This window comes from Pipra filicauda, unplaced genomic scaffold (assembly GCF_003945595.2).
Source record: "Pipra filicauda isolate LSUMZ 115617 unplaced genomic scaffold, ASM394559v2 scaffold149_size4050908_pilon, whole genome shotgun sequence".
Taxonomy (NCBI): Eukaryota; Metazoa; Chordata; class Aves; order Passeriformes; family Pipridae; genus Pipra; species Pipra filicauda.
Window position 1 is genome coordinate 294,112 of NW_024103984.1, and position 13,803 is coordinate 307,914.

General features: G+C 38.5%; 1 protein-coding gene across 5 annotated transcripts in view; it reads left to right on the forward strand.

Moving 5' to 3' along the window:
- SATB2 (SATB homeobox 2) overlaps positions 1-13,803 on the forward strand; it is a 128,603-nt gene that overhangs the window by 58,002 nt on the left and 56,798 nt on the right. For all 5 annotated transcript variants that reach the window (XM_027725718.2, XM_027725720.2, XM_039378851.1 and 2 more), the window contains 2 exons: positions 1,926-2,049; positions 6,892-6,994. In XM_027725718.2, the coding sequence (XP_027581519.2) occupies positions 1,926-2,049; positions 6,892-6,994 (227 nt within the window). The remainder of the gene's footprint in view (positions 1-1,925; positions 2,050-6,891; positions 6,995-13,803) is intronic.

Genomic DNA, 13,803 nt, shown 5'->3' on the forward strand with positions numbered 1-13,803 from the left:
AGTAGCAATATGGTAGCAGAGAGGGGAAGGGCAGAAACTCAATCAAGTTTATGGGGCTTTTAAAGGCAGACCTTTCGACAGTCCCTAATTTAATGGATTCTTAAGGTCTAATTGTATCAAATAATAAACTCCTTGCCTTTTTCTAGGGGCTACTTTGTGAGAATCCAAGTCTTCTACTGCCAGTTGCTGAGATGGGGAGGAGGGGAGCTTTTTTGAACTTTTCTTTTTTTTCTCCAGTGGTCTTCCCAGCAAAAAGAAGACAAGGACAGAAAATGTCACTGCAGCTGCATTTGGCATTTGGCAAATATTTTCCTTCCCTGAATACTAGTGCTGATTAGCAAAGCAAAAGCTCACTCCACTTTTACACTTATTTGCCCTCCCTTCCTCCTGCTTTCCCCCCACCCCCCCTTTCTTCTTCTCCTTTCTTTCTGTTGGCCTTCAGAAGAGTTCTCAAATAGTTACTGATGTAAGGAGGTGTGACAGGTCCCTTACAGTGCATGGCATACTCTGGTCATGCTGGTAAGCCTACATTGTACAGCCTGCTGGAGCTGTATGGCCAGGACATGCCAGAGGAAAGAGTAAAAAATAAGTCTGGAATAAATTGCCAACAGTTCTTTGAAGGTCTGGCTTGAACAGAAGAGGGGTCCACAGGGACATGTGTGTGTCCTTTTGGTGGCAGGTACATGCCCTCCAACTGTTCAATTCAATTTAGAATTTGCAAGCAGTTGGTGCCTCACTGACATTAAACTCCCAGACAAGAACATTTCTTTCCTGTTATATCTCTGATGGTGCTTGAGGTTTTCAATTCCCATGAACAGGTCTTTCCTCAGTTTTATATACCGTTGTCATTTTTCAGCTAGACTGCATCTCTGCTACATAGTTGTAAAAGAGCATCTAGACTCTATAGCTGCTATGAAACTGGACTGCAGTAAAGCATTTTGTCAGAAGTGTGAGCTACCAGCAGTTCATCTAGCCTATTGTCACATCTGTATTAGCAAAGGGTATCAATCCAAGATTAGGGTCTCATTCTTTTTCTTCAAAATGCCTGAATGCCTGGATGCAATGTAAGTAAAAGATAGCCCATGACTTTGAGATAAAGATGATCACTGACTACTTGAACTCCTCAAGCACAACTGAACATCCAGCTCTGAGGGACAAACCAGGCTGTAAGGGCAGAAGGCAAAACCCCCTCAGAGGTTGATTGGAGAACATCTATTAATTCTCTTTGGTAGAAATGGCAGTGACAACCTTCTCCCAGCTTTTTGATGTGCTTCTCGGGTCTGTCCCTGTGCATGTAGACACAAACCATAAGCTTGTTAAATTAAAAGAGGCACAAGTCTCACAAAGACAAAAGCTTCACTACATATGCAGTTCTTGTAGAATGAAAGTGAGAATCAACTACACGTGACAGATGTTGGACATATGGTTTATGTGTTCCTGAAAGGCTCTTGGATACTTCAGTGATAAGGGCAGTATAAGAACCTGTATGAAATTAAACTAATTTTTCGAAGTCTCGCTTCCATACAGTGAGGGCCCTTACTGTTTAGGGATTTTGTTAGTGGCAGTGCAGCATATATGTTTATTTTTCTATCCCAGCAGGAGTACCTTTGTCTGGACAGTATGGCTTTATCCAGCCATTTCTGGGGCTTGCTTTATGCAGTTTCTTTGCTCTCCGTCAGGCCCCAGAGGGAATGCTTATACACACATATAATACCATAGGAAGATTAGCTGTATGTTGAACTGCACATCTTCGGGTAGCCATGCTTGATGGGAAGGTGATAGAGGGGAGAAACACCTTGATGGGTTGGCCAAGCAGGAAATTCCAAGGTTGTGTTTGTTGCTTAAAGTTCCATAGCGCTTGTATGCAAAAAGTAAGCATCTGTGAAGGTGATGTCTCTATCTACTTTTGCTTTCTGTTTTAACAGTTGTTCAAAGTTGGAAGACTTGCCAGCAGAGCAGTGGAACCATGCCACAGTTCGCAATGCCTTAAAGGAACTGCTCAAAGAGATGAATCAGAGCACATTAGCCAAAGAATGCCCTCTCTCACAGGTCAGTGCTTTTAACAGGCTTAGGAAAAGAAAAACTTGCAAGAACTGAAGCTCATATTTGTTCAGTAAAGAGCCTAGACTAAACAGTTTCATAAGTACCAAATAAATTCCTTGTGTTTTTTAGAAAGGAGAAATTCTAATTAATATGATAAAGAGTATCTTTATACCATGTTTTCTCAGTGGGTTGCCAGGTGAAAATCGTGAATGAATTGGTTGGTTTTCAGAGAGATGTAAATTCTTTATTTAGATTTTTATCTGAACCTTTTGTAATAGGGCTAATGATCCTCAAGTGCAAGATTTGAGTGGCTTCTTCCCACTAGCAGAGGCTTGCCTTCCCCACTAACCCATAGGTAGCTCTCATCAGCCTCCAACCACGACAAAAAGTATGCAGTTTTAACAGTTGTGCCCCAATTTCTAGGAAACAGCAACAAAAAAATGTATATGTAATTCTGTTAAAAAAAGAACAAAAACTCAGTCTCATTCTCCATGACTGCTTTATAATCAGCAGTGATGTCATGTCTAAGACACTAAGACACAGGTTCTTACAGATGTCATGAGCTCTATTTGTACTTCAGATTGTCATAATGAGAGATTCATAAAATTTTCATGACCGAGTCCTCCTTGCCTCTCAGAAAAAACAGAATAACACTTCAGCACCCAGACCAGGTAACTTTGCTAGGTGTGAAAAATACATTGCCTTCAAAAACCTGTATTAGAATCATAGGTTGATCTGTTGATTGTATCTTTCAAAAGTCAAAACATCAGTAATCCCTGCTTGCTAAAAATCTGTTGCTTTGCTAAACTGCATCCAACGTTTTTCCTCCCGTGGTTGCCTGTCTTTCACTGCACTCTGTGTTCATCCTGTGATTCATGATTCAAAGTCTGCATGAACCAAGAGAATTCCTTTTATTCACCACAAATTTGCCTTGCTGTGTTATGGTTACAACTCCGGGGAAAGTGTAGAGGTGAGATAGAGAGCAGAATTTAGATCTCTGCAATTGACAGGAATTACGTTCCTCATCTTCCTTAGCCATGTGGGATCTGCAGAACTAACAGGGATGGAAAGGCTGTATAAGGAAAAGCCATGTAACTTGCCTTATTTACCAAAGGAGTTAACCGACTCCAGATATGCACAGACCATTGAATACGCATTGAATATGAAAGGTTTGTGTTTTTTTTCACATAGTTTAAGTTTAATTTCTTGAAATAGAATTATCTGTGGAATCTGGTGAGCTAATGATGATTGCAGCATATGGTTGTCTCTGCCCAGTCTTCCTGAGTATCCCATATAACTAAACTATGCATCATTTCATATGCAGAATTCATTTGTTGTCTCGGTCCTTTTCCTCCCACTTCAGTTTCAAAACCTACCAGGTGGAAATGCTGCAGTTGATTTACTCCTTCTATAGCCTCAGTCTGAAAGGTATTTACAAAATTACTGATGGCAGAACTGTAGCAGCAAAAAATCCTTGCCCAATTATTTATTTAGCGGACAAAACTAAAAGGAGATCCTTCTGTAGAAAATTGAGCTTGCTTTCTTTTAAGCACAGATCTAAGTGACCTTGGGTAGTGACTAACCCTTGAACTGAGACTGCAGAATGCAGCTAATATTATTACTATTATTATTATTATTATTATTGCCATAAGAAGTTTCAGTCTCTTTTGGTTTGGCTCACAAAATGCGGAATATACAATGGAAGGTTGTATAGGATCTGTCTATTACCATCATCTGAATATGCCTCTAATACAATTACTTCTCCCAAATCAGTTTTAAAAAAATATCGTGCCAAATGTGAAATGTCATTACAACCCCCTTGTGGTTAATATATTATTGACAGCAGCAAATTGCAGAGTGGTCTCTTAGGAGTCAAACTGCAGAGTAAATGCTGCTGTTTATTAATGTGTTCACAGTGTCTCAGGTACAGAAGTGGAGAGGGGCAGCATGGGGAGCCCCCACTCCCACCAGTGATGGTGCTCTGTCTCTGGTTCTCGGTGCCCAAGCTCTCCATGAAGCCCAGATGAGGATTCTGATTGCTGCTAATGGGAAATGTAATCATTCACTTTGATTTAAAATTGTTCTGTTTTTTTCTGATAGGTGTATTACATGTCTGCAGTTTAGCTACCCGTAGCATACAGCTCCTGTTCAAACAAATAAATCCCAGTTAACCAAGCTGGGGGGAAGGAGGGTTCAGTGGGGGGAGTGCGTGTGGCAGAAAGAAATCCAATTATTTCAGCATTTCCATCTTTTCATGGAGATTTCTGTCTTTCCTGTGTATCATATAACTCATTTCAGCGCTGACCATGCATTTTGTCTCTGCTGGAGCAAGCTTTCTTGGGATGTGAGCACGTCCCGTGTTTTTCTCCTTGAACTTACTGCACTGGATTTTCTTTGTGTGGATATTTCTTAGCTCCTGGTCTAAGCAGTTTTCATTCCACATGGCTGTCATGGCCACACACATACCTAGTGTATCTGCTGTTTAATAGAATCGGTTTCTTCCTTAAGGATTTTCCCAGGTATAATGTGCATTATTTAGAAATTTGCAATTAGTCAGTGGTGTTTTTTGCCATTCTCTTCTAAATGGATATTTCCTTTATGCAGACTTATCAAGATTTCTAGCAGAAATACCCCTAGGGTTGCTTTGCCTTTAATAGTGAGGATATGTGGTTTGAAAGTTGTTATGGTTCTTTTGCTGCTCCGCTTTCAAGTAGTTGAAGAGAATCTGTTCTGGGATTTTTCACCAATGGTTGATTTACTGTTTGATTTTACTATTTAGTTTAAGCTTTGCTTTCTCAAATAAAGGTTAATGGGTTAATATAATCTGTGATATTTAATAGGCCCACTATGTCAGGAATGTTGATTTCTTGTAGAACCAGAGGATTTGAGGGAAAGAAAAAAACCCAGGAAACCCCAAACTGATATGTAGACAGAGTTAAACAATTTCCTCACCCTTCCTTAGTGACTGGAAGTCTAACTAAAGTGTTGTTAAAAAAACCCACATTATCTCAAGCTCTACTTTGTTCAAAATCCTTCCTCAGCAGAGGCTATCACCATGTCAGGCTTTCAGAATTCTACTGCTTGTTAAAATGCTGTAGAGCAAGGGAGGATTTATGGGCAGGGAATTGCTGCTGACTGCCACAATGCTAGGTTTATGTCTCAAAATATTGATTTTAATTAGAAAATTGAGCCTCAGTTTTAGAAATTGAAGCTGCTACTTAACAAGGCTCTTACTTCATAGCCTTCAGACTTTACTGTAGTGCACCATAGCACTCTTTGAGTGGAAAAGTTAAAAGTGAAAAGCCGAAAGAGCCTCTTTACTGAAAGCGAAATTACCTGTTGAAGACTGAAAGTAAAATGTACTATCCAGTTATCTACAGTCTCTCAGTTTGTTTACATTTTTAAGTCTTTAAAACTCAGGAGTTAGGAAGAGCCAGAGTCCTGTGATATTGCACTGAATTGGGCAGAAGGCTGGATAAATCTGGAAGAGGGCAGGGATGTTTTTGCTTTTAGAGCATTGTTAAAATTGTAAGCCAATGTGTAAGCCTTGTAGCTTTCCAGAGATGGCCAAGATCCCATTTTGCACAGGAGCCTCCAGCAGCCCATGGGCCAGAGGTTGAACCTATGGTAAATAGCTTGTTGGAGCTGTGAGATCATCCTTGCTCTTTCATCTCCAAGCAGAAAGGTCATGCAATGTGCCAGGGCTTTTTCTGAGCTTTGACGTGAGGAAGGAGGGCATAAGGAAAATGTGTTTTCTGGGGAAGGTGCATTGGCTGCTATGTGTTAGTGGTGTTAGATTGCATTTCCTTGCTGGCAGCATACTTGTGCTGGGAATGATTTAACCCTGGAAGAGTTCAGAGGGGGGGAAAAGGAGAGCAAAATGTTGTCAAAAAGATGCCTCCTCTATAGCATGGATGAAGGGAGGGAAAAAAGAGAAAGGAAGAATTACTAGTCATCAGGCTGTTTGCCACTGATGGGCAGAAGCATCCCAGATATAAAATATGCTTTTTATTGGCACTGGGTTCTGCAAAACCAGTCTGCACCTCTCTGCTTCAGTTGCTTGTACTGAGTCGCTTAGGGGAATTTGCAGAGGAGGGAGGAGTGCTGGTTAGGCAAGTGATACTTCATTTTTGTTGAACTTCTTTGTGGATTTTGACTACTCTATGTTGTAATATGTGTAGTTCCCTTCACTCTGAATGGCACTGCTAATTTCTCTTCTGGGTGATTTTTCACATGAGGGCTAATCACACGTTTCTATAAATTATATTAATTTAACTTATTTGCCTAACTGTTGTTCTGCAGCGAGTAGCACGGATGTTCTCCAGTTCTTGGCTATGTGGTCTTGCTGCATTTGGAAGCAGAACAGAGACATCTGAAAAGCATTATTGGGATTATGCATGCTGGAGCATCTAATCTTACCTTTAGGATCTGGTTCCTAAATCACGCTTGTTCTCACCCGGGTGCAGTGAGCATGTGTTCCCCAGCATGGCACTGCCTGTTATTATGCAACTAAAGTTTAGATATTCTAATATCACAAGTACAAAGTAAAATAGAACTTCCCTCCCCCAGCCTGAGCTGCAGGTCTCAGTCTAGGTCCGTACTAATTTTCCCATAATTTTTACATAATGCAAAATAATAACTATTATTTTGTAATTTTATTTATGGCTTGGAATATAGAACAGAGAATAAAACCAATTTTTTTTTTACTTACCAAACTGTTATTTTGGTTTTGAAGTCACAAATGGGTAATCATTGTGCACTTTCATGTCATTCACTTTCCCTGGAAAAGATTTCTAATTGTGGAAGATATTTTAAATCACTTTTTGTTTTTTTTTTCTGTACTTCCAGAGTATGATTTCATCCATTGTAAATAGTACATACTATGCCAATGTGTCAGCAACCAAGTGCCAGGAGTTTGGAAGATGGTACAAAAAGTACAAGAAGATTAAAGGTAAATTGAATTTTTTGTTACTCTCCAAGTTCTTGAACTTCTTCTGACTGTTTGAGATTATGTGCTTTAAGTGAAAGTGATAATAAGCTATAATAATATTAGTGAATTTGTCTACAAAGCGGGCACAGTCACAGCACATTTGAAATTAAATCTGATAGTTTACAAACAAGCCTGGCATGAAAACACAGGCCACTTAAAACGTGCTTAAAATATCCTATTTAGCTGTGCTGAAAGACAAACTGTGTTTTGAATTAAGCTAAAACATTTTGGCAAAAAAAAAAGTTCTAGTATCTCAGGATTTAAAAGTTAAATTGGGATGTAAGTTACCTTAATTGCGTGTGATTCCTGAAAGTTAAAAAACTGACTTTCTAAGGTACGTGTGCCCTTGTTCTCTGTTTTCAACACTGCAAAGTGTACTGGCCTTCCTGCCATGTTTTATCATGTGGAATCTGGATTACCAGTGGAGAGTTTAATACCTGATTGTTAGGAGACACCTCTAAATAACAAGGTGCTGCACCCACTGAAGTTAAGATAAAAATGGCCCATTGTTTGTTTTTTTTTCTACAGTGAGATTGTATTAGTTGTTTAATAGCAAATGCCTGGGCAGCAAAATTGTTCTAAGTTCATCCCATTCTCACCACTGAACTCTCTGATCACCTTCTAATAGTGTACGAAATGATGTGACAAGTTTCTGTCATGTGTAGTTTGTTCTTTTATTCTTTCTTTCCTTTGGGAAGGGACTTAGGTGTGCACTGGACTATTTATTTTAGTAGGATTTTTTCTAAACACTCATGTGCTTTGAACAGGAGTTTGAGGATAGTCAGAAGCTTTTCCATAATTCCAACTGGCTCCTCTCTCCCTAAGTGTCCATCAGCCTTGGAAATTAGCTATATCTTGTGATAGGTTTTTTCACAGTTTTTCTCTCTGTTACACCGCTGAAGGGAAGATTCATTGTCTGAAAGAAGGCATAGACAGTTGTTGTTGTTTCTGTCTGTGATGCTTTCAGTAGCCAGGAAAATCATAACAGAATTCACAAACATTATGCAGAAATGGGGTAATGTCATGTCCTTCTTGAGAAACCATTGTATTTTTAGTTGCGTGAAGATCAGCATCTTTCAAAAAGAGTCTGCTGTCTTTTCTCTTAAAAGGCTGACATACATGAGCTATGAAGGGTTACTTGTTTAGTTTCCTTAGGACAGACTAGAAATCTGCATAATAATACCATAAAGAGTCTGCTGCTTGAGTTAGGAACACATGAAACAAAATTGCATAAAACATCAGAACAAGTTCTGAGGCATCTGGTTTTCCTCTGCACATCTGGCTTGTGCAGAGCATACCTGTAAGATGCTCATGCCTGGGCTGTGCAGTGATTAGATTTTCACTAGGGGGAACAAAAAAGGAATGTTCTGTGGAAAAATTATTTGTGTCTAGAAGGAAGTTTGTTCAGGCAGAAGTGGAGTAACAATGCAGGCAAGGAAATGGAGATGTTGTTTTTCACCTCCTAAAAGGTTTAGACTAGAAGTAAAAATGTTGATTGGATATTTTAGTGTGTGGTTACCCTCATGCCAAATAAACTGGATAGTTTCTTTTCTCTCTAAATTGCCATTGTGTGACTCAGAAGTGTTTCTTTTCTCTAAATGGTGTCTCTTAATAAAAGAATTTATTCCAAGTGTTTTAACATATCCTCTTGGTTAAAAAACAGTCAAAGGAATCAAACAACTTCGAGGTCATCACCATTCACTTTTACTTGCTGTGCTGGAAGAACAGAAATGGGCTTTTCTTTCCCTTTTTTCTTTTTTTTTTTTTTTTTCAAAACTGGGCAAGGGTGCCAGTTGCAGAGGCACTGGAAGCCCTTAACTGTAGTGTTCTTAACTGCGGAGATGCTACTACAGCTTCTGAGTGTTTCTAGCACAGTGCTGTCTTCCACTTTCTTTCATTCTTAGAGCATTGAATTCTTTATGCTCTTACTTTTTTTTTACTTAGTAAGTGCACAGTTAAATTGTTAAGTGCAGTAAAAGCAGAATGAAACCTCAATCAAAAGGTCAAGGATCCAAACCTGAAGAGTTTTCGAGATAACTCTGTATCTGTGCTATTCAGAGACACAGCCAGGCGTTGCTGTTTGGAAGTGTATGTGTGTGTTAGTAGGAGGAGAAAAAGGAAGGTTAAGGTATGTGTGAAGTAAACACAAGCTGCTATAAAGCAGTTCAAGTAGTGTTGATTCATCAACCATATGAGTGGGAGAGAAAACAAAGAGTCTGTGGCAGGTACAGTGGTGCATGGAGAATAAACAGTCATGCAACTTCAGAGCAGTAATCTAAACACCTTGCAAACAGGAAGACTTTTGCACTTCTTCGGGTGGTTTCAATTTCTCATAATCTCTGTTTTCATGATGTTTTGTTTCTTTTCTGTAGCCAGATATTCCTGCAGGACAGCTCAGTAAGTGTGCAAAATCAGTGACTTGAGTTGACATGCTTCAGTCATCATATATTCCTTTAATAATAATTTTTAAAAAGGACTTCCATGAAGGTGAATGGATGATGCAGCAGTCTGTTTTTTGGGTTGTATCTGGATAGATTGGGTAAAACTATAATTTGGTGTCTTTGGAACCAGCACCCATATCCTTGTGTAACTCTAGAGCTGGTTATTAGAAAGTAAAAACAAAAAACAATTCACATGAGCTGTGGTAAATACCAAATAGGAAGGGGCTTCAAAATAACGTTATTGACGTTGCAAACTAAATGCAGCCTACAGTGTTAAATGTGTTTCCTATTATCTGCTAATGTCTGTTTTAATAAAACAGTGGGAACTAAATGGTTGCTTCTTAATCAAAACCATGATTTCCTAAACATAAGCTATGTGATTCTGTTACAAATTGCCACATATAGATCTCCTAGGTCAAACTTTTTTCCTTTCTCATAGAAATAAATAAACAGTAAATTAATTATACTCTCTGGAAGATCAAAGTAATTACAACCGAAGCCAGGCAAAAATAAAAAGTTCTCTGGAAAATAAGAAAAAAAAAAGAAAAAAAAGAAAAGCATCAAGTTGCTGAGTGTATAGTTAATGTTTAAATAAATATAAGAAAGTGAATAATCAATAATTTGATATCATTAGCAACAGATGTAAAAGCTGTACACAAATGTAATTGTATCAAATCTCAAGTAAACATTCTCAGTGTGCATTCCATTGAACTCACCAAAAAGACAGCTAAACTATTTATGCTTGTAATTTTAAAAAAGTTTTCATTTAGTTCAGCTCAGCATGGCAATTTTGTCTTGTGTCAGGATGACGCTAGAACAAAATTCTGCTGGAATATTTTTCTCCCACCCTGCCCCAGCCCCTTAAGGTTTTAAGACATTCACAGTTTACTCAGCAGCACGAGGGTTAGTGCACAGACACACTTGGGAATTGGCTGGTGTGAGGATGGAGGCTTTTTGTCTCCTCCTGGCTCTGAGTCTACCACTTGGGATATGTGTGAGGACATGCTGGAGTTTATAACAGGATGTCCACTCTTTCTAGTCTCCTTGGGATACACATATATATTTGAAGGAGAGCTTATATTAACACGGTTCTAATGGAACATGGACAGTAGGTAGGAATCAAAAAGCTTCTGTGGATTTTCTCTTTCCCTCATGGATGTCTGTAATCACTTGAGGTGGTAATTAAGCTATCTAGTTTGTATTGTAATCTTGTTCAGAATATGCACCGTGTATTAATTTAATATTACTATGTGAAGCCTTTTTAAAACTCTTTTTATTTAATTCTTCTTTTTGTGGAATACAAGGCCTTTTAGTACAGAGTTGTGCATACATGACAGGTTTTAAGTATGTTTAAACCTAGAAATGCACGATTTTAATAACTGCTTAAAAGGCTTGCATTGCTTCTAAGTTTGATTAACAGATAGATACAGAAATAAAAATAACACTTTATAAGTAGCTATATACATGTATATATATGTATGTATGAAAAGAAGATTTTCAGAACTTAGCTGTGCAATTCAGATAGTTGTCAAGGGGTCAAACTTGTACCAGTTACCCTACTTGTTGCCCAGTGTTTTGGGTCTGTAGCATTTAGAATATTTTTTAGCTGTATTTCTCCATAGATATTTCACTTTTAAGTGTCATGCTTTCTATTTTTATCAGAAGGACTATCACTGTATCAGAATTTTTTCACAACTGAAAATCTTAGCTGGTGTGAATATTTTGTTTTTGCCTGATGACACAACTTAGCTTGGTGGGAGGAAGTTAGGAAGGCAGCGAGAAGAAATAAATACATTGTGAACTTAAAAATAAAAAGACATATTTTTTTTGTCTGCATTTGAAGAACATTTCATCTTTGCTCCTGCCATCAATGTCTGTCAAAATATAGCTTTCTGTGGATGTGAGTTTTGAGACTGTGGATGTCTCAAAATTTTTGTGGAATGATGAGGCTTTTCAGTTTGAGGGAGGAGGGCTCAATTATTTCTATCCAACAGACCAAGAACTTAAGAAAAAGCTTTCATAGCTTCCTTAAATTGAGAATCTGCTTTGGCTGCTCTTTGATTTTTCCAATACTGATTTGTTGTTTGTGTGCTGTTTTATTCTTGAAAGTATGTTTGCTTACTTCCCATAATGGATAGACAGAGCAATCTGTTTCTCTTTTAATGTGTTCCTAGAGGCCATTGTAGGTTGAGAGAGGTTAGAAACAGGATTCAGAAGGGCTCCCAGCTTTCTTATTTCTGGGCTGAAGGAACTGAGGATTGTGACACAGTGGTAGTGCCAGTGCGAGTCTGGGGAAAACTGTCATTATATGCTTTGAGGAATAGTTTTTAATTGTTCCTCTGAAGCAGATGTTGTGGAAGCTTCATGAAAAGGCACACCAGATCTTTCCCAAACAGTGTTTTTGACTTTTAAAAAGATCCTCTTTATTGATACATGTGCATTTATTTCTCTGTCTGTGTGTATACAGAGTGGTTTATATGTATGAGATATAGATATCTATATATATAGATATATATATAGATATATATATGCATGCATATATAGATCTTGACCTTTTGGAAAAATGTTGAATTTTTTAAGAGAATACATTTCATGACTTGTTTGGATATTAGCTGTGGCTCTGGCACTAAACCTGTTAGGGTCATTCAGATCAGCTGTGGGGCTCTTGACATTACTGTAATTTTTCCTTTGCTTGCTTTTACACTTCTGTCTGTGTATTCATTTCACTAAAAATACGACTTTCCACACTTTCTTAAATGAAAAGGAGGAAAATAACATCAATCCCAGGCAAGGTTGTCAGCATCTAGGTAACACACATGACCTGAGGATCATTTCTGACTCAGAGACATCCTCTTAGTCTGTGGCCTGCTGTGCTATTTTATAAGGAGAATAGTTCATCAGTTAGCACTGAGGATGAGGAAAAAGTGGCATCTGTCTTTAAATATAAGTTAACAGTGTCAAGATTCAGCAAGAATTACAGACCCCTTGACTGCTGTTTTTCCCACCCACATGAGCATTTTGGATTTCAGCAGTGTCCCTGATGTTAAGTGCCAGTTTGGGGGATTTGTGCATGTACATTGTTAAGAAACAATTTACCCGCTGCCGTGCATTCCAGGGGTGTATGAGTTGTGGCCCTCTTGGCTATTCGTCTCTGTAAAGAGAATTAAAACACACCCTTCAGGTTTATTTTTTTTTTTACTTAGGCATAACTTTTATCTGAAGTAAATGCATATATGAATTTCAACTTTGCAGAATGTCTTTCATGGCTTCTGGCTGTTTTGGAGCAGTGTCTGTGCTGTGGCAGAGGGATATGTGCAGTTAGCTGAATGCCTTCTCCCTTGCCTGTGTGTCACTGGAGCCTCAGCCAGTGCTGCTTTAGGGAACATAGGTGAGACAATAAAGGTTGGAAACCCTTCTGTGGAGAAACTGCCTAGCCACTTGTCCTGTGTCTTGTCCATACCATGCTGACCAAACCTGGTCAAAAAATGTCACTCAACTTTATGTTTTTAAAATGTCTCCTGTTGCCAGTACAATGATTTTCTCAGTGAGGACCAGTTGTGTGCAGAGCCTGGGACTTCTGCCCACAGCTTAGTAAAGAATGGTCACCTTCATTTTCTAAAAGCAAACATGTTTTGGTTTTAATCTGCAGAATCTCAAAATTCATTTTATTTCGTATTTAAAAAAAATTATTTGTGTGCTTCCAAACAGTGACATGGTAGCTCAAAGGTAAAGAAATTTTTACAAAGTAAGCTTTAGTGGAGATTAGTTTGAAACAGGAAGATAACTTGAAGTTTAGGTACAGGCATAAGCTTTCCTTGTGGGAAAGCTGCAGTGTGGCTATGTTCCCATGGACTTCATAGAGTATATATTACTGAGAGCAGAATTGCATTCTCTTCACTTGAAGTATCTGAAGAGTTTATATCTCTGCCTTAGTGACATTTGCTTTCTGTCTCCTTCCTTTCACTATCGCTGATATTATGAGTCAGGAAGACATGTATATATATTTCCCATAGGGATTGCACAAATGACTGGGTATTCTAGGAGGTTTGCACCCCCCTTTTGGGGTGCCCACAAAAGGTGAGTACTTCTGTTGCAGTAGTTTAACAGGAAAGGAGATATTTTTATATCAGATGAGAACTTCAATCCATGTAAACCAGTACTGCCTGTGTTTCTGTCAGACAGCTCTAAGTAATGTTTTCCCTGCTTCTCATTTTCCATTTCACCAATATTCCTGCATTAGACTCGGTGGTCACTAAAGCACCTTCAATGTAATGCTTTTCTCTGCTAGATGGATCTGGCATGTCCTATTGACAAACAATGTTAACACGA